Below are 22,613 nucleotides of genomic sequence, written 5' to 3'. Positions count from 1 at the left end.
CACTTTCTGTGTTCGATTTTAGGGTCCTCTGATCTCTTAAATGATTTATTTTAACATTTTCATTCACTAAGATTTATACTTTCACCTATAAATCTTATGTGTTTTTTGACATATATCACTCCAGATACCTGGAAATATCATTTTCAATCTATCCACCAGTGTACTACTTGGCGAAATTAGTGAATAATACTTTCTTTCTATATTAACCTCATAACACCAAGGCCTTCAGTTTATTTTTTAAATCACTGCTTCCTAAATTTTCACCCCTTTTATTCCCAAGATTATGACATTCTTGTAAACCTCTAAGTCAGCCACCTAATCTTTGCTTTCTCTGACATAATGGCAGCCTCTCTTAATGCTCTCTTCATTTAACAATAGAGTTCTAAAATCATATTTATTTCAAAGAACATGGATTTGTCAGAAATCTCTTTAAGGCAGCCTTCACATCCTTATTCCACAGGCTGTAGATGATGGGATTCAGCATGGGGATCACCAGTGTATAAAACACAGAAGCCATTTTATCAGTATCCATTGAATGGTTAGTTTGAGGCTGCGCATACATGAATAGTAGTGTCCCATAGAAAACTGTGACTGCCATCATATGTGAAGCACATGTGGAAAAGCCTTTTTTTCTTCCTTCTGAGGAACGTATCCTTAGAATGGACAAGACGATGTTGGAATAGGATATGAGAACTACAGTCATGGAAAAAACCAAATTTGTAGCTGCAGATATAAACACTACTGTTTCTGGAAAGTAAGTATCTGAGCAGGACAATGCTAACAGAGGGACAGTATCACAGAAATAATGATTGATGACATTGGAAGAGCAATAAGACACAGAGAATACAGAAGATGAAGCCACCACAGCTGTGGAAAAGCTATAGAGGTACGTGAGGGATACCAGCAGAAGGCAGATCTGACGAGATACCACCACCACGTAGAGCAGGGGATTGCAGATGGCCACATAGCGGTCATAGGCCATCACAGCTAACATGAAGACCTCAGCTACAATGAAAACCAAGAACAACCCAAGTTGGGTGGCACATTCATAGTAGAATGTGGTTTTCTTCTTTACTAAAAAATTGATTAGCATTTTAGGGGCAATGACTGTAGAATTGCCAAAATTTATGATAGCTAAATGTCGGAGGAAGAAATACATGGGGGTCTGAAGTTGAAAGTCAATACTGGTGAGAGTGATGATGCTCAGGTTCCCTGCCACAGTCAGTCCATAGATGACCAGGAAAACAAAGAAGAGTGGAATCTGGAGGTCTGGACGGTCTGAGACACCTGTGAGAATAAACTCCATGACCTGGGTGAAATTTCCAGGAGCCATGTAAGAGTTTATAAATTCATCTATTTGTGGAAGAAAAGAAGTGGTTACAAATTTTAAGGCATTTTTTCTAGGCCTGCTTTTAGATGGCAAGGAATATTACTTGAGTGAGATTTTCTGCAATCATGTATTAATCTAACTCAGTTATTAAACTCAGGGCTCTAGATCAAATAAAAAATGTGCAATCATTTGGTAAAGAGAACAAGCAAGTAAGGTAAATTAAATAGATGATTCAGCATCATGCATATTTTACGGATTTGCTTCCTCACAATTTTGTTAAATTATGAATATCTTATTAGCTTGCAAACAATGGAAGCCATGATTCAATTCCTATGTCTCGTGCATGCAGTATGAGAACGGTTTCAGAAATTGTATGTTCCAACTAATTCTGTGTTGCTGTGTGATTTCTTAATCTGAGATTTCTTGCTTTTTCTCAAGAATAGATGATATACCAACAATCTTGATCCATTTTCTTTCTTCAATCTTTCTATAAATTCTGTTTGATGTATATTGAACTAACAAATTCTACAATCCACATCTGCTAACTGCTTTTTCTTACTATCCATTTCATTAACTCAGACAAAAATACATGGAGATATGTTCTCAGATCTATTTTTGAGTTTATTGATTCTCTTTTCAGCTTTAAAACACTATCTGTGAAAATATTATTATTTTTGAAATTTCATCACACTTGCCTTATTGGATACAACTTCCTTTTTCTTCTCTCTTATATCACTTTTCCTTCTTGCCCTACAAGTCAATGCAATTCCTCATATCATTTCTACTGTGGTTTTATTATTACCCAGTATTTTTTATTTATATAGTTTTATAGCATTATTTTTAAAATTAATTTAAAAAGTCAGGCTTTAGGTTTTAGTTGACAGTTTCTTGATATTTTTTTCACATTTTTATATTTTTCATTATTATAATGATAATAAACATCCTTATTTTAAAGACTTCTACAATAATTACATTGCATATATTTGCTAAAGAATTTGTATGATATTATAATACGATTAAATATTTTTCTAGAGATTTTTGTTTGAAGAATGGTCTTCTGTTCTTATATAAGGCTATTACAGCCTCTTTCTAATCACAATTGATAGTTCCTTTGGGGGGCACCTGGTCCAAAAACGTCCTGTCCTAGTCTTTTATCTGAAGATTTGTAATCAGTTCCAGAGAATCAATAATATATCATCATTTAACATAAGATCTACCATGCACCAAAAATTTAAGTATAAAAACACACAAAATAATAAGAAAGAGGACAGGAAGAGACTTAGAGAGATGAATGATGTGCTTATGACATAGACTGGGGTATTGGTTTCAAGGATGTATAGTTAACTAAAAACTCATCAAGTAGTATAAATTAAACATGTATAGCTTTTATATGTCAATCATACCTCAATAAAGTGTTTTTTTTAAAGTATGTATCATGAGTGTCCGAATCGTAAAAGCCCAGGGTTACCGACATTATCTCGTCTACAGAAGGATAGAATAGAAACAGAAAGCTATTCTGCAATGAGAAAAAAGAAGGAGGAAACTGTAAACAGAATCAGAAAAATAAGACCAAAATAACTTCTAACACTGCTGAGTATTTGAGATCAGTTTGTTTCTGACACCAAACATTCTTTCCCTGAGTTTCTTTGAATCATCCTCCTATTTATTCATTTACCAAGTATCTGCTGATTTCCTATTTGTGCCAGGAAATACTCATGCTTCAGATAAGTTACTCATCCCTCACCTCATGGGCATTCTATGTTAATGATAAGGAAGAAACAAAAGGCTGGTAATGACACATGTAAACAAGTCAATTGTAGATTGTAGTAAGTGTAATAAAGAACTTTAACAAAAAGATGCATCAGGGTAACCTGAGAAAATTATTTCACCTGGCACGTTAAGGAAGGCCTTTCTGAGAGGGTGACATGTGTGCTACAACTCAAAAAATGGGATGGAGCCAACTATTTAATAAATCATGGGAGGAACATTCCAAGATTCCAGACAGGAGTGTATTTCCTGAAAATGCTGTTCTGGAGTAGGAAATAATGGAGGTTTTGTTTGTTTGTTTTTGAGGGGGAACTTAATGGAGATCAATATGAATGGATAATAATGGGGAAGTGGAGAATTTCTAGAATCAGATAATGTAGGTCACAATAAATATTTAGATTTTATTCAAAGTAAATTGTTAGACGTTGATAAGTTTTAAGACAGGTAAACATGATCAGTTTCAAGTTTTAAAAAGTTTTACTCTTGCTTTTATGACAATAATGAATTATAGCATTGGAAAGCGGCATAAATCATGAGTCAAATTTTTTTAAAAATGAGTCAGTTAGTTGTTATACGATTCCTGCTGAAAGGTAATGTTGAGTTGGGCCAAAGCGAAGATGCTGGAGATAGAAGAAGGTACATTGAACTGTTGGGAACAGATACAAGATAACATCTTCAGCATAATTAATATTATTAATTATATGAGAGACATATGAAGGAATGACATATGGTGCTAGATACAGAAAGACATTAGTGATTTTTTTGCAACCGGGTCAATGATCATGACATTTGTGGCATATTAAAGGACCTGGTTTAAAATGGAATGCTCAAAGTGATATTTTGAACATGTTAAGCTTTCAGTACTTATGAAATATTTAAACAGTCATTTAGGCTAATATTTACATCTGGAGGACATTGGTGTGGTTAGGCTTGCAAACTTTAGAAACCACAACCTAGATGATGATACCATATTTATTTTCTTCTATTTCAAGATCTTTTTAAATATTCGTAACACAAATTCCTAATATGTTTCTCAATCAATTTGCATTTTTTCCAATGACGGACAACCCTCTGTTTTAAGACTATAGTTTTCCTTTTATCCCCAACACTACGCTAGAGGATATTGCCTCTGTGTTGCTTCTCATGCCTCTTTCTCATTTTGCCATCTCTGGGATTACAGTTTTTAAAATTTTATCTTCAGCCTTCAGTTTCTCCATTGTCTCCCTTTTCCAACATGTCCACTATCAGCCATAAAAAATTCTACCAAATTGCATTAGCTCCTCTATTTGCACTGAGATCTACTGTGTTGCTGGTTATATACTTTATTTTAAATTGCAATAAGAAATTTTTAAAAGCAAACATTTTAAATCACAAACATATCCATTCTCTAATTTTCTCTTTCAAAGTTCCATGTGGTATTGTTTGCCAATTTCCATTAATACTTTCCAGACCTACCTAAGCATCCTCTTCTATTTTCTCAGGTCAAGCTTTCAGTAACACTGTCATTACCTGTTGTATCCTTCTTGGTGTCTATGCCATGATTCTCTCAGATTTCGTGGTATGCTAATGACAGCCATTAAAGCTTTTTGAGTAATTAAGACATGTAATCAGAGCTATTTTTTTTAGGATAATTGAAATAGGCTTTTGCCTCATTTTCAATGCTTTCCGTATTCAGGTCTATATCACCTTTCCAGTCATATTGAACATACAATTTCATCTCTGGCCTTCTATGTCCTTATTCATATTAATTCCTCTGAGATTATTCCACTTATTTGTGAGACGTAGCATGTTATCTAAAACAAGCCTGCCTACCATTCGTAGCAGTGGCCCCTTGCAGTCAGAAACAGGAAAAGAATATAGTCAAAAGAAGCTAACAAACTTGATTTTGAAGTATTTAGGAATGTCATTCCTGTTCATACTCTAGTCATTTACATTCTTCTTATGAATGCTAATGAGTAAAGAGAGGGTAAGAAGATAGATGAGTTGTCTTTAAATCAGCACAGATGTTTCATGGCTAATGAGTAATAATAATAGCTTTAAAAATGTATATAGAAATAGATTCTATGCTCTTAGAATTTTCATTGTAAAATTATAAGGCAGAATATAAAGAAAATAAATTGATTTTTGAACATCCTATTTTAGGTCAGTGGAACTGAAAGCAACCGAGGAAATGAACATTTTCTTCTGGGTTTTATTTCCTCCTAGACAATGTTATAGAAGTTATGTGCTATCGAACCAGGAATCTACCCGTCTGAATTTTATTGTTTTTATGAGGGAGATTGGCCTTGATCTCCAATCTCCAATCCATTACCAATCTTCCTCTATTTTGTATGTGGGATGCTGCCACAGCATGGCTTGATGAGTGATGCTAGGTCCACACCAGGGATCCAAACCTGCAAACTCTGGGCCACTGAAGCAAAGCATGTAAAGTTAACCACTTAACTTCCACCAGGCCAGCTCCGAGTCTGCCTTTTTTAAAGCCTTGCTCTTGCTTATGCAGTGGCTTTCCTCAAACAGAAGCCCTTTTGTTGGAGGTCCTATTAACTAAAATGTTGGCATGTTATTTTACCATAAGAGAGATGGTTTATCTAAACATATTCCGTTATTGCATTGATTACTTATGCTTCTTCTATATATACATTTGCCTGTTTGTTTTCAGAGTTAATGGAAAGTCTTCCTGAGAAAATTTGGGATCTAGAATTATGTTCTCAAAAAGGAGCACTTTTTGGAGTTCAGGTAGCTATGTATCCAGTTTTCCTTCACGAGATATTCTATGAAACATGGTGTTTTCATTTTAGCTAATCTTGCAGAAATAAACCTATTATATGAACAATCTCAGTGAGCAAAATTCCATCATTTCACTAGTGATATAACTTAAGTACAAAATACATAATTCCAGTCCTAATTTGGAAATATAAAATTTGTATCAAATTTGACACCCTGTGTTCCCCAAAACAGTTATAAATCTTGGAAGCAAGCCTTCATCATTATATTATTTGGTTATATATACTACCCAGTACCTTCCAAATGAAAAAGAAGTGGGCTATTTTAAAGTATAGTTTTGGATTTTCTAAAGGCCACTATACAAAAAGAAAGATAAATATTTTCTACCTACCTGTAATGGAGAATCTGCTTCAGGTTCTTAGGGAGAATCTCTACATTGCTGTGGCAATGGGAGTTGATGGGGACCTATAAACATTTGAGACCCAAACTCTGAAGCACAAGTGATTGCAGGATCCACAAATTGCCTTTTACTCCTGGGGAAGATGCCACGGGGGTTGGTTCCTTAACAAGGTCACTATCTAGAAGTTCAACCAGACACCCCATCAGTCCTTATTACAATTTGGGCCTACACTATCGAAGTGAGTTCAACTCTGTGAAAGCTAAGGAGCACAGTGATTAAAGTGTGTCTCCCAAAGTAATTCATTTGCATTCATAGGTTCATTATTGAAAAACGTAATATTGAAGAGCTAGAAATCAATGTTTAGCTGTGAAATTAGAATAAACTATCTCTAGATAGTAATTTCATTACGCCACCATGTCTGTTGTTTTTGTTCCCCACATTTACTTCAAAGAAGACAATTAGGAGGGTCATTGTTTTAAAGATTGGGATAAGTGGATGTTAAAAGGAGAATTTGTCCTCTAAAAACAATCCTCAGGTAACAGAATTATTATTTTACTCTTAACCTTATGATTGTATTTCAGATGAGAAAAAGTAGAAGATAAATAGTAGAGAAGAGTCAAACACAACATTTAAAAATGGAACTCTGTGTCATATCTATAAATTTCCTGTCACACAAATAAATTTTTTAAACACTGAATAATTTAGATATTTTATGCATGTACTAATAGAATTATGTATCATTTAAATTTTACTATATGTGCTACTAAAGCAAGCCCATGACTAACAGGATTACGGAGAAAGGAAATTGCCCTGGGGCAATTCTACTCTTTGGGGCTTAAGTCCTCTTTTCAGCAAAACCTGTTTTTTGTGATAAGACATTCCCCTTTAGGCCTTAAATTTAAGGCTTCAAGTTGAGATGTATGGTACAATGTCATTTATGAAAAATACAAATGCATGCATGTGGGAGTAATGCATATTTTGTAAGAACACAAGAACCTAAACAGATTCCCATTAAATACATTAGGAGGGTTACCTGATGATGCTAGAGAGAATTGGATATAGTAATAAAGATGAAGGATGTATTAGTTTGCCAGTGCTGCCATAACAAAATACGCCAGACTGGGTGGCTTTAACAACAGAAATGTGTTTTCTCGGTTCTGGAGCCTAGAAGGCCAAGACCAAGGCGTTGGCAGGTTTGCTTTCTTCTGAGGCCTCTCCTTGGCTTGCAGGTGGCCACCTTCTTGCTAGTCTTCACATGGTCGTTTCTGGGTCTGTGTACACGTATAGTGTCTCTCTCTGTGCCCTAGTCTTCTCTTCTTATAAGAACATCAAGCATATTAGATTAGGACCCACTTTAATGTCTTCATTTTAACTTAATTACCTCTTTAAAGGCTCTATCTCCAAGTACAGTCACATTCTGAAATACTGAGGTTTAGAACTTCAACACATGAATTTTCGTGGGACACAATTCAGCCCATAATAAATTGCAATAAAAAAATAAGTTTAGAAAAGAGAGGAGATTTCCCTGGCCTAATAAGGACAATGTATCATGAACTGAGGAACGTAATTAATCAAAATCTCTTGTCTTATGTCCAAAAACAGTTGAACATGCATATCTTCATCAGGCAGAATACTTGCTCCTGGAAAACTGTTCTTCAGAAGTAATACAAGTTATTAAAATATACAAAAATCCTCATAATAGTATTACTAATATGGTGAAATACTGAAAACTAAATATATAATTTGGAAATATATTAAGTAAATTATAGACATACATATATAGCATAATTTTATATATCCTTTGAAAGTTTGTCTATATGAATGCTATATATGTTCATGGAATACTGATGAGAAACAAATTAAAAACACCACTAAAAAGGTCAAATTGGGGGCCGGCCACATGTCCAAGTGGTTAAGTTCGTGTGCTCCACTTCAGTGTCCTGGGTTTCGCAGGCTCGGATCCTGGGCACAGACATGGCACTGCTCATCCAGCCATGATGAGGCAGCATCCCATGTACCAGAGCTAGAGGGATTCACAACTAAAAATATACAGTTGTGTACTGGGGGGATTTGTGGAGAAAAAGTAAAAATAAAATCTTTAAAAAAAGTCAAATTGCATTGATTTTGTTAAAAGAGCAAATTATTAAGGTACGTTTTGGGTATAATAAAATGCCAAGTGAGCATGGATAACATTTAAAAAATGAAGATTCTTGTGTTAATACAGCTCACAAGTAGAGAGTATTTCCATCACTTAAAATGTCTTTTGATGTCTCTTTGCAGTAAATCACCCCACACTGTACCCCAGGCCAAATAACTATGATTTCTATCACCATAGATTCATTTTACCTACCTTAGAACTTCATATAAATATAACGATAAAGTATGTTTCTGTCTAGTTATTTCACTCTACTTAATACTATTGAAATTCAGCCATCCTGTTTCATGTATGGGCAGTTCTCTCCGTTTCATTGCTGGCAGTATTTCATTTTATTTATATGCCATCATTCATCTTTTCTTATTTGTTGATGAAGAGATGAAACATTTCCATTTTGCACTGTCATGAATAAAGCTATCAATGTTTTAGCATTCATTAACAAGTGGTTTTATACTAAAAACACTACATAATTTCATTCTTTCCTATTGTTTAGTGAATCTCTGAGTTCCCATACCTAATTTTAAGAAATAAAAAGATTCAAAAACCCTATGTGGCTCCTTGCTACTAAAGCATCTGCTCTAGCTGTCCTTTCCTAAACTAGGGCCATTCATCAATAATTGTGTAATAAATTAAAGGAAGCGAGACAATGCAAAGTATCAACTAAAGCCTTTGTCACAATGTTAATGCAACTGATAAAAGAAAACTTTTCTCTGGGATGCCTCACATTTCTTCTCCCTAAGTTCCAGGTTGTTTAGAAGAAACCTTTTGGATAACTTAATTAGTAAGGGAATTAGTAAACAACAGTTTATATATCAAGATTTTCTTTTGCTACTGTGTCTGTTCTTAGAGATTTCTGCTCAATGGTCGAAGACATTCCAGTGAGAGAAAGGATTAAGAGAGAGTTTTATTGATTTTTTGCTTCTCTTTATGGTGGAGAAATCAACATTGCTAACTAGTGTGTTTGTGTCCAGTACAATCATTTCAACAAAATGATGACACCCAAGGCCATGGGGTACTGACAAAGAGTTTTAATGACTTGCCCAAGCTCACTCAGCTGGTTGGTAGAGGAACAAGACTCCAGAATGGTAGTTCTTTGTTTTGTAATTTCAAAGGATCCTGTTTTCCACCGCAAAATCATCTACAAATCTCCATCCAGATCACTATACTCTAGCCGTATTAGCATTCTAGCAGTATTTAAAACATGGCAATCATTTTCTAGTCTCGAGATTTGTGCACATATCTTAGGTCCTCTCAGTACTTAAGATGAACTAATTTCTTTCTATCCTGTTTTCTGCTCTACTCTGTTCTAGGCTATCCCTCAAGGTAATCCTGGGCAAGATTCACTAAATTTGAAATATGCTAATAGTAGGTAAGCACATTTTAAGATACTCTTCTCTAGACTTCTCTCCTCTTCATAAACACAAACATAAATACCCTTCAGATAACTATCTTGTAGCAACTTCTCCCACCTTCCAAGACATTTCCTTCACTGATTTTCTAGCATAAAATGTAGTAATCTTCTTACTCTTAGGACTAGTACCAAATCTTTTTATTCTATATTTCTATTAAGTGAAAACATGAAATTATTTTTATCTCCCTTCCCCATATAATAGATAGTTATATAAGAAAATTTCTGCCAGAAATTTGTTAAAATGATTTATATTCATTGGGTAAATATATCCATAGTTTTCTATTAAAAAAACTTCCTACTATCATAACATTGTGCTTCTGTATAATGACACGAAAAGCAGATTATTATATTTCTTTTTACATGATATGCATAGACAATAAAAATTTCAATGAAACATAATGTGTTGAATGCTTAAAAATGACAACTTGATAACATTCTATGAGTTATGAGCAGGATAGAAATTATATAGGCAGAAATTATATGTTTAAAATATTAAATAATTATTCTATGAATATACAATATTCATTTTTCTTTCATTAATTAAATTTACAAATGGATCTACGCCAATTTGTCAAATGTCCCATCTCTGCTTGTATCTTGCTATAAAATGCCATTAATTAAGGCCTGATATTAGATGTTGAATTAATCACTATGGTACTTAACACAAGAGCATGTTTAGCATTCCTAGGTAAGGCCATTCACTCTTTATAACTGTTATATATTTTTTTCAGAATTAAATTTGATTACCTAATAATGTTTAGCCTAAAATAAAATATCAATGTAAATAGTTACATAAAGCATGAATCATAAGGGACATTCTACAGAGAGTCATGAAAAACTAATATCATAGCTTTTTATACAGGGTTTTAGAAACTTTATATAGTGAATCATCCATAAATTTCACCTGGCAGATTTGTTGAATATTAAGTTCATAGGCTTGTTTGCAATTGTACAATCAGTGTAACTACCCACATGCAACTCAGAGCTTAAGTTGCAATGCTACGCCAATTTGCTCCCTTGTCATAAACAAGATTAATAATGCTTAGTGTCAAGGATAAACAGAAGACCTCCCAGGAGCTCTTTAAGGAGGTTACAAATTTCTCATCATTTCTGCTGAGAGAGGATCATTGGGGTATTGCCATTTATCTTAAAATCACTACTGAGTTATCACATTGACTTAACTTGTGAGAAGAAAGCAAATGTATTATAGTATGAAGATATTTTTTCATACTTAAGGACTGATTATGACAACAATAGAAACATTAAATCCTTGGAGTCCCAAATCCCAGATCATATTTGACACCCTGTGTTCCCCAAAACAGATATAAATCTTGGAAACAAACTTTCATTATTGTATTATTTGGTTATATATAATACCCAGTGCCTTCCAAAATGAAAGAGAAGTGGCTCATTTTAAGGTATAATTTTGGATCGTTTAAAGGCCATAATACAAAAATAAGATAAATATTTTATATTCAGAAGTAATGGAGACTCTGTTTCAAGATCTTAGGGAGAATGTCTCTGTTGCTGTAGCAATGAGAGTTGATGGGGCTCTATAAACCTTTGGGGCCCAAACTCTAAAGCACAGGCAATTCAAGCATCTAAAAATTGCCTTTTACATCCTCGGGGAAGATGCCACCTGGGGTTGGTTCCTTAACAAGGTCTTCAACTAGAAGGTCAGCCACACACCCCCATGAGACTTTTTTGCAATTTGGGCCTACATTATTGAAGTGAGTTCAACTCCATGACAGCTAAGGGGCACAGTGATTTAAGTATGTCTGTCAAAGTAATTCATTTGTATTGAGATTCATTATTGCAAAAATGCAGTATTGAAGAGCTAGAAACCAATGATCTAGCAGTGAAAATAGAGGAAATTCTATCTACAAATAGTATTTTTATCATACCATTATCTTTTTTTTCACTTTTACTTCAAAGAATACAATTGGCATAGTCATTATTTCAAGGAATGTGGTAAAGTGGATGTTAAAAGGATGTGTTCTCCAAAAAACAATTTTTAAGCAATAAAAATATTACTTTATTCTTTTCATTATGATTAGATTTCAGGTGAAAAAGGTAGAACATAACTACTGGAGAAGAGCCAAAGAGAATATTTAGAAATGAAGCCCTTCTGTTATATTTGAACATGTCTATAAATTCTCTGTCACACAAATATACTTTTAAATGCTGAATATTTTATGTATATATAATTTATACATCTAATGACTAATAGAATTACATAGTATTCCAATTTTAGTGTATGTGTTGCTAAAGTAAACCTATGACTAATATAATTATATAGAAAGCAAATTTCACTGGGACAATTCTCTTCTTTGGGACATAAGTCTTCCTTGCAGCAATATATATATTTTTGTCACTAGATATTCTTCTGTATGCCTTAAATTTAAAGCTGTAATTTGTAATTTGAGATATATGGCAAAAAGATTTATATAAAGTATAAATGCATGCATATGGAAGAGTAATGTATTTTTTGTAGCAACACAAGAACATAAACAGATTCACATTAAATATATTGAGATGGTTGCCTGATGGTGGTAGAGGGAAATTTATTTCTAAATAAAGATGAAGGATGTATTAGTTTGCCAGTGCTGCCATAACAAAATACCCCAGACTGGGTGGGTTAAACAACAGAAATATATTCTCTCGACTCTAGAGCCTAGAAAGCCAAGGGTTGGAAGGTTTGATTTCCTCTGAGGCCTCTCCTTGGCTTGCAGATGGCCACCTTCTTGCTATGTCTTCATATGGTCATTGCTGGGTCTATGTACATGTGTAGTGTCTCTCTCTGTGTCTTCATCTCCTCTTTGTAAAAAACACATCAATCATATTGGATTAGGGCCCATCTCAATTTAATGAACTACCTTTTTAAAGGCCCTGTCTCCAAATACAGTCACATTCTGAAATACTATTTTTTTTGAAGAAGAAGAAGATTAGCCCTGAGCTAACTACTGCCAGTCCTCCTCTTTTAGATGAGGAAGACTGGCCCTGAGCTAACATCCATGTCCATCTTCCTCTACTTTGTATGTGGGATGCCTACCACAGCATGATGTGCCAAGCGGTGCCATGTCGACACCCGGGATCCAAACCGGCGAACCCTGGGCTTCCAAAAAGCAGAGCATGTGAACTTGACAGCTTCGCCACCAGGCCAGCCCCTGAAATACTATTGATTAGACCTTCAACACATGAATTTTGGTGGGACACAATTCAGCCCACAACAAATTGGAGTAAAAAATATCTTAAGGAAAGAGATGGGCTTGGCCTGGCCCGAAAATAATAAAGTATCATGAACTGAGGAACATGATTATTCTAAACTTCTTTTCCTAGGTCCAAAAACAGTTCAAAACATGCATATCTTCATTGTATGGAAAACTTGCTCCTGGAAATCTGTTCTGCAGAAGTAATACGAATTATAAACATATACAAAAGTCCTCATAAGAGTATTACTATGTTGAAATACTAGAAACTAAATATATTGTTTGGAAATTTATCAAGTAAAATATAGACATATTTTATGTAATTTTACAGATCTTATAAAAATTTGTCCATATGGATTATATAGAAATTCAAAAGCTTCTGAGAAAAAAATTAAAAATAGTACTAAAAAGATCATATTGCATTGGTTTCTTTTAAAAGAACAAATTATTGTTATATTCTGGGTGAAATAAAATGCCAAGTGTGCATGGATGGTATTTGAAAAATGATGTCACCTTTGTTACTACTGCTTCCAATAAGACATCATTTGCAAGACCTCAAAATGTTATTCAATGTCTTTTTGTTGTAAACGGCCCCACACTATATCCCTAGACTACAATTACTATGATTTCCATCACCGTAGATTTATTTTCCTTGTTTTAGAATTTCATATAAATGAAATAACATAGTATGTTTCTGTCTGGTTTCTTTTGCTCAACTGAATGCTATTGAAATTCACCCATGCTATTGCACGTATGGGCGGTTGATTCCATTTTATTGCTGGCAGTATTTTATTTATATATCACCAATTCATCTTTTTATCTGTTGATGGATAGTTGAAATATTTCCATTTTGTACTATTATAAATAAAGCCATTGGTAACAGTAATATACACATATTTTTCTGGACATGTTTTCATTCATCTTGAATTAGCATCCATGAGGGGAATTCCTGGGAAGTATGGTAGCAATGTGTTTAACATTACTTAAAACTGCCAAACTGTTTTCTTTCTTTCTTTTTTTTTTTTGAGGAAGATTAGCACTGAGCTAACATCCATGCCTATCTTCCTCTACTTTATATGTGGGATGACAGCCACAGCATGACTTGATAAGCAGTGCCTAGGTCCGTGCCTGGGATCCAAACCAGCAAGCCCCAGCCACCAAAGTGGAGCACGTGAACTTAACCGCTGTGCCATCAGCCGGCCCCTGCCAAACTGTTGTCTGAAGTGAAGTACTATTGTGCACTTCAATCGGCAACGTATGGTAATTTTGGGAGCTGAACATAGTAGCTGATATGATACTTTGCATTTGGTAATCTAGTATTTTTTATTTTACCCAGACTAGTGGGTGGGAATTAATATCTCATGGTTATTGTAATTTAATTTTCCTGGTGACTAAGCATGTTGGGCTGTTTTGTATGTGTTTATCAACCACTCATATTTTCTTCTGTGAATTGCCTGCTCAGATCTTTCTCCCCATTTTTATTAAGTTGTTTGTCTTTTCACTATTGATTTGTAGAAAATATTTATGTATATCCTGGATCCTATTGAATTACTTTGGCTTCTCAGCTGATAATCAGTTGAACATACATATGTGCACGTTTTGGACTCATTCTTTTCCATTGATCTATTTACTATCTTTATAGAATATTGCTCTATGTTGATTACTATAGATTTATAGTTAGTTTTGAAATCTGTGTTATAAATTCTCTAATTTTGTTCTTTTTCAAGATGGTTTAGCTATCCTGGATCTTTCCTTTACTGTATAGAAGCAGATGTAAAGCCAGACATGGGGGACCTTGTTTATGTTAGGAAGGGGAAATTTCTCCCTCTATATCTCTTGTGTTCTTATGGCTGGACTAATAATAAAATTGACACAAGACAAGATCAACAGAAAAAAATTAATATGTGTGCTCAGGAGATCCTAAAAAATGATGCTTGGAGAGTAAGCAAAGCAGGCAGCTTATATATATTTTTTATACAAAGTAACTATAAATTTGTGAGGATTTGACCCAACAAAGAAACTTAGATTTGAGTACTTAATTAGAAAGGAAATAAGCAGAGTTTATATTTGGGGTAGTAAATTAGTAAAGAAGTAACAATGTTTGTTAATATAGGCTTCTCAGCCCTGATTTTTCCACTTTGATGATTAATAAAAAAAATGTAAAGATTTATTTCCTGCTTTCAGGAGAAAAAGAGAGAAGAGCATCCAAATGCTTATTTTTTTTGTTCATTGGCTGCTTTCATGCTGGATATTTACCCAAAGAACTTGAAAACACAAAGGCATAAAGATACTTGCACCCCTATGTTCATTGCGGCATTATACACAATATCCAAGACTTGGAAGCAACCTAGGTGCCCATCAAGGGACGAACGGATAAAGAAGATGTGGTATTTATACACGATGGAATACTACTCAGCCATAAGAAATGACGAAATCCAGCCATTTGTGACAACATGGATGGACCTTGAGGGTATTATGCTGAGTGAAATAAGTCAGAGGGAGAAAGTCAAATACCATATGATCTCACTCATAAGTAGAAGATAAAAACGACAAAAAAAAAAAAAAGAAAAACACATAGCATTGGAGATTGGACTGGTGGTTACCACTGGGGAAGGGGGGAGCGGGAGGGCAAAAGGGGTGATTAGGGTCACATGTGAGGGGATGCACTGTAATTAGTGTTCCGGTAGTGAACATGATGTAATGTATACAGAATTGGAAATATGATGTACATCCGAAAAAAATAAAAATTAAAAAAATACATAAAATAAAATAAATAAATAAAGAGATAATTATTTTTTGAGCCATCTCTCTCCATTATTTTAAAGCCTGAAGCATTCCTGTTCCGTGTGGAAAATTTGAAATCTTTGAGAAAATCCCTTCAAGAAAGAGTATATCTTGCTACCTTCATAAATAAGTCATGAGAAGGGAATTGAAGAAATCATTATGGAGTCAATGCAGAAAATCCACATTGAGGATTTTTGTTATTTACAAAAATCAAATCAGATGTTGAATTTTTGCAGTTGAGTCATTAGGGCTTTGCAAGTATTGCTATTTAATAATTAATACAAATATATTCCAATTTCCTAGCTAAATTATTGTGTTATATCAAGTCATTAATTAAATATGGAATGAAAATAAGCAATCAAAAGAAAACTAAATTTCTAACTCTGGGAAGAATTTGAGAGTTTACAAGTACTAAAAGATTTTTACATAGGTTGGCAGCATTATTTCTAAACTATTGGTCAATATAACGATAATGAGAAAATGTACTTTGTAGCAATAAGGGACAATGTCCCCATCCAGTGAAGTCAGAAATACTATAAGCTTTCTTAGAAAAGAAGATAATGTTTTAGAATCCTTCCTGTTGTATCTATGATATGAAATAGGTGATGCTACCCACCTATTATCACCATTTTGCAATTTTATCATCACAGTATAAAAATAGTATGTCAGCAAATGTTAGTATCCTTTCTTTGAAAATAAAAAAAAGAGGAAAATACTACTTGGCAAAAAATCACATTGCATAGAACTTTTTCTCAATGTTTTCTTTCTTATGTCAAATTATTATGGATATTTGTAAAACATTGATCCAATAGCACTCATTAGCATGTGGAAGAAATCTTATACATTTATTTTAGAAATAAAAAGCAATAGTATATCTGTTACAAGCACAAGGCTATTTATTACAACATTTAGTATCTTGGCAAAAGAATTAAAAAGCTGCAAACAGTCAAATATTCATCAACCAAAGAATGGTCAAATAAAGTGATTGAACTATACTCAACTGTATATTAAAATGAAATTTATGATGATATTAAAAGTAATATTTAATGTTTATTGGCTAAGAAAGATGGTGAATTCTTACATAAGAAAAGAAAGCTAGGAAGATGATGCACTATGATTTTTTAAAAGCCCTTTCTATATGGAACATGCCTGAAAATGCTGTTAGTATTACTTAACTTTGCTTTCGGTTTGTGAATAGTAATAGAAATGATGGAATCTGGGAAAAATATATTAATGTGGTAAACAAATTGATATGATTAGAGAAAGTAATTTTGGATTTCTTTTATTGTGCTCAATTTATGTTATACTTTTTGATTTAAATTTTTTTCCAGCTTTGTTGAGGTTACAAGTGATAAATAACAGTTGTATATATTTAAGGTGTACAACATCATGCTTTGATATATATATATATATATATATATATATATATAGTGAAATGGCTACCAAAATCAAGCTAATTAACATATCTATCAGATCATAGAGAATTTTTTTTTCTTTTCATAATGACAACACTTAAGGTCAACTCTCTTGAATAAAGTAAACTTCAGTACATTAAAAAAGGGAAAATAAACAAAATTCTTAGGTCTGGGATGGAGAGACTTTGGTACATATTCTAACTTATTCCTCACAAATTTCACTTTGAATGCTAGGATAGATTGAAACAAGCATGACTGGGGTAGTGTATATACTTTAAGAAATCTAAAAAATGTCTATTCGAATAAGGAGAATACTAAGATCTAAGGCATCTGTTCATTTGCTGAAAGAGTACACAATGTGCATGAAGCATCGTCCTAGCACAGAATCCATGCAACATATTGTCACTGTGTATAAAAGCTTGTGAAGGAGTAAAATAGGCATGAAAAAATGCAATTAACTATTGAGTGTATCATTTATCTTTAACATTTGTCATTGCTATAGATTTTGCAAAACATTATTGTCATTCCAGTAGATGACCAGATACTCATTTATTTTGACTTTGCCAATTCAAAGTCAGCTTGTTTATCAAGAGGCTATAATAAACCAAAATTAGGTGTAGTGTGAGCATCTGTCAAGGGGGACCCACAATTAGCCAATATTTTTGTCACGGCTCTTAATCAAAAATTTTCCCAAATTTCCACTCTATCTTTTAAATATAAAATATTAACTCAATTTGATTGAAAATCTCATTTTGAGGTGGTTTGGTTTATTTTATAATTAGCCTAGATTATTGAGTCAGTTTTTTCATATTGTGTTATAATCTCACATTTACTTATTTTGTCTCCTATCTAGCCTACATAGTCTTCATGGTTCAGTCTTACTTATCTTTAATACACAGAGACTGCTATAAAATATATATTTCAAATTTTCTGGTTACTTTTGCTCTATTTTGAGTATTTAAGACTTTTTTATCCTAGCAATTCTAAGTCCCACCAAAAGTGTAGTATGATTTGCCTTATTTCTAAATAAAATAGGTTCCAATACGAACTTGAAAATCATTGAGACTCACATTATCTGGCTACAATACTTATTTATTCCATTGAAGTGGAGAAGAGTACAGGGAGATATAGAAAGAAGTGTTTTGTCCAGAAAGCGATGAAAATTTAATCTGGTAAAATATTTCTACTTTTTGATGCTATAATTCTTCTGACAAGGATCAAACAAAAATTTTCAAACTCACCTTGGCAACTGAACATTTAGATTAAATTAAACAGGAATTTACAGTTTTCTTCAGAGTATCTTCTACTTTGTTCCTTAGGCTGTAAATTAATGGATTCAGCATAGGGATCACCAAGGTGTAAAACCCAGAGGCCATTTTATCAATATCAAAGTACCGCTGGGTTTGGGTTGCAGGTAAATTAACAATAAGGTTCCATAGAACAAAATCACCACTGTCAGATGGAAGCTGCAGGTGGAGAAGTCTTTGTAGCTATTCTCGGTTAAGTTCATTCTGAGAATGGCCACAAGGATAAACATACAAGGTTCTAGAACAATCAAGAGGGAAAAGAGCAAATTACAGCTGAAAAAGATCAAAATGCTCAATTCCAGTTCATGTGTGTTGGAACAGACAACGATACCAGAGGGAAGCAGTCACATTAAAAATAACTGATGATGCTAGAGCCACAGAAGAACAAGTTAAATAACTTAATTGTGGGCATAGTGACACAAATAGGCTGTATAGATAAGGAGTAAGTTCCATCCCCCAAAGCACTTTCTCTGTCACGATGACCAAGTAGAGAAGAGGTTTGCAGATGGGTTTATAGTGATCATAGGCCATTGATGATAGAATAATCAGTTCAGTGATAATGAAGATCTCAAGGCATACTAGCTGGGTGTAGGAAATTGCATTTTTGTGCACTACAAAATTTACTATCATTTTTGAGTCAATGACAGTGTAGTAACCAAGATTAATAATCAACAAATGCAAAGGCATTTGTTGCAAACAAATCAGTGGCAAAGGAATGACTGTATTTGGGCTGCACATACATAAACATCAAAGTCCCATAAAATACTATGACCACAGTCAAGTGGGATGCACAGGTAGAAAAAGCCTTGTACCTATACTCAGCAGAGTACATCCTGAGAATGGCTATGTGGATGAACAGGTAACACACAAGAAACATCAGAAGGGATGAAATCAAATCACCACTGGCCAAAATCAGAATAATCAATTCAATTTCCTGTGTATTTGAGCAGAGCAAAGATGACAAAGGAAACAATCACAATAGAAATGACTGACAACATTATAACCACAGAAAGATAAATTAAAAATCTTTACAGTGAGTAGAACAGAAGCATGTGCTATAGAGAGAGGGGATTGTCACAAGCACCTGACAAACACATTATGACGTGATAACTGGATAGAGAAGAGGGTTACAGATGGCCACATAACAGTCATAGGACATTGCCAACAGAATAAAGTGTTAATTAATAATAAACATAAAAAAGAAAGCTATTGTATAACACAAAAATAACAGAAGATTGTATTTTGATGCACAAAAAGATTTACCAACATTTTGGGTCCCATGGTTGTTGAATATCCAAGATCAGTAAAAGCCAGCTGTCTGAGAAAGAAGTACATGGATGTTTGTAGCCTTGAGTCCATCTTGGTGAGGATGACCATGCCCAAGTTGCCCACAACTGAGATCATGTAGATGATGAGGAAGAGCCCCAGTAATGGAGCCTGAAGCTCAGGGCATTCTGTGATACCCATTACAATGAATTTATTTAGCATTGTTAGATTTTGTGTTTCCTTGCAGGTTTATCTGTAAGGTAAAGAAAAACAAAACTTTTTTTCTCACAAGCTTTAGCATTCTGTGGAAGGAGCCACAGTGCTTTTTCACAATTTAATATCTTTGTTGAATACCAATTGACATTCTTTTAAGTTACTCTCTTTGAGATAATTATAACTGCTTTCTGTCAGATACCACTTGAAATTGAAGAACATTGTACCATTTCTATAAAACTGGGTACTTAAAGTCTGTTAATATCCAAATAATACTTTTCATACTTCAATGTGTGGTGAAAATCCTCTTTTGTCTCATCAAGAAATCTGGAATCTAAATTTATTTAAATTTATTTATTTAAATAATCATAAAACATTCAATTATATCATGAAGGTCACAAAAAAGAGCCTAGACACATGAAATAACTAAGAATTTGGAAGGACATCAAAAGGAGAGACTGAATACCTGCAGCTTCTTAATTTTTCCAATTTTTAAGAATTCATGTCTAGTTATGCTTCATTTGATCTCAGTTTTGGGCTGCATTAAGATATAATTATTTATTTAAAATGAATATTTTATAAGCAATGGCATGATGATGTTTCAAAGGTGCTTTTGTGCATTTCGTCTGTCAACCCATGTGAAAATACTTGAAACATTAATATGAAGACTAAAGGAGAGGGGTCCTAGTCCTGCTCAGGCGTTATGGAGTAGAAGAAGGCAAAGAGAACTGAATCAGAAATGGTCACATTTTGCTAGGGCTTCACCATTGGATTAATGTGGAACTTTGGATGTGTCCCTGAAATTTGTCCATATTAGGAACAGAAGATACCACACTAAATATTCTTTTTACCTGTGATGAAGCTTCTGTCTTGACTCCCTCATGTGTTTCTTTCATGGAAAAGTGAGAACAATTTATGAATCTTTTTCACTTTTCAAACTCTCCCTGAGGGCATGCCAAGCAATTTGGTGATTATCCCTCAAGTATTTGGGAGCACAACAAAATGTCCTGAGGTTTCCCTTTGTCAAGGACGATTGGTATTCACTGACTTCTCCTTCTTTCTTTCCTTTCTTCCTTCCTGACTTAATTCCTCTCTCCTTCTCTTCCTTCCTCCCTCCCTCTCTTCCTTCTTTCCTTCCTGCCTTTCTTCCAATTTTTTAATTTTGATTAACTTTCCTTTTGTACCATACAAGAATCTTAATTAAAATATTGTACCTATAGAGCATACCCATCAAGAGTCTGCTTTTCCACAGAGGTCTCCTCGGATGATTGATGCAGTAGAAATGTTTAAACACTGTCTAATTACATGATTTAAAAACATTTAGGAAATTAAAACAAGGCATTATGCAAATATGAGGTTGCTTCCTTGATTTGTTGTTCGTGTTGTTTTACTTTTCCCTCAGGGACAGATATTAGTTATCGTTACTTGTCATTTTATTCTGAGTTTCCATCACCTGTTTACCACTTGGCTTTTGCTTTTGTTTGTTTTCTTTAACGCATATGGTATCATTTCAGTTATTCCATTCTGTGCAACCCCCACTCCGAATCAGATCTATTCCATCTTGGTTAAATGGGAGTGAAATGACTAAATTACATTAAATGCAAGTTTAATTTTTAAGACAATGATTCTTATAACAAATTGTTTTCACATATTTATACCATTTTACTTTTCCACCAACTGTGAATGAAAGTCTCTATTCCTCTATACACACACACACACACACATATGTCATCATACATATGTTATATAGTTTTATCTTATTGAAGTTTTAAATAGAATTTCATTAGTGAATAATGATGCCAAGCAACTTTTTATGTGCATATTTGCCCTCTTTATATGTTATTTGGTAAAGTGATTTTTCAAACATTTCGGCTGTTTATTATTATTATTTTTATTATTGAGTTGTGAGACCTCTGTATGTAGTGTGGAACAAGACCTTTAGGAGATGCATTACTTGAAAATATTGTGTCCCAGAATATACCTTGGTTTTAATTCCTCCTAAGACCATCTTTTGAAGAGCAAAAGATTTAATTTTGATGTCCAATGTATCAAATTTTTATTTTATCAGTTTTCTTTCTGGTGTTGTATCTAAGAAATCTTTACATAACCGAAGGTCATTTTAATATTTCCAATTATTATTATTCTGAAATTTTTAGATTTTCAGGTATCACATTTACACCTGTGAAACATTTTCTGTGAATCTTTGTGTGTTATGGATCAATGTTCAATATTTGTGTACGTGCATCTAATTAGTCCATCATTACTTTTACAAAGTCTATCTTTTCCCCGTCAAATGATCTTTTTGCTTTTGCCTTGTGGGAAGTTCACTGTTCATATATGCATGGGTCCATTCCTGTTCTATCAATATGGTTTCACTGAAGTAGAATTTTAAGAACTGTAGCTTTGAAATAAAACTGGAAAGCAGTTATTGTTTGTCTTAGCATTTGTATTAGAACTTTGTTCCTCCTTTTTAAAGTTAATTCAGCTATTCTAGGTGTTTTGTGTTTCTTCACATATTTTACTTTCATCTTCCCAAAACCTACCAAAAAATAATACCTGCTTGGGTTTTTATCAGTGTTGCACTGAATTTATAGATACATTTGAGAAAGTTTGATATTTTAACAATATTGAA

At 33.7% G+C, this 22,613-nt stretch overlaps 1 protein-coding gene across 1 annotated transcript; it reads right to left on the bottom strand.

Annotated features, from left to right (window-relative positions):
* Positions 1-394: 394 nt before the first annotated feature.
* Positions 395-1,333, bottom strand: LOC139039655 (olfactory receptor 8J3-like). The gene has a single exon (XM_014848455.3). It carries the CDS (start codon positions 1,331-1,333, stop codon positions 395-397), a length of 939 nt encoding a protein of 312 aa, XP_014703941.3.
* Positions 1,334-22,613: the final 21,280 nt, after the last annotated feature.

This window comes from Equus asinus, chromosome 17 (genome assembly GCF_041296235.1).
Source record: "Equus asinus isolate D_3611 breed Donkey chromosome 17, EquAss-T2T_v2, whole genome shotgun sequence".
NCBI classification, from domain to species: Eukaryota; Metazoa; Chordata; class Mammalia; order Perissodactyla; family Equidae; genus Equus; species Equus asinus.
Note: the sequence above shows the minus strand (reverse complement) of the source record. Positions and strands in the feature narration are given on the sequence as shown.

Excerpts from the sequence above, each read along its gene's own strand:
- LOC139039655 (XM_014848455.3), bottom strand. The coding sequence starts at position 1,333 with ATGGCTCCTGGAAATTTCACCCAGGTCATGGAGTTTATTCTCACAGGT.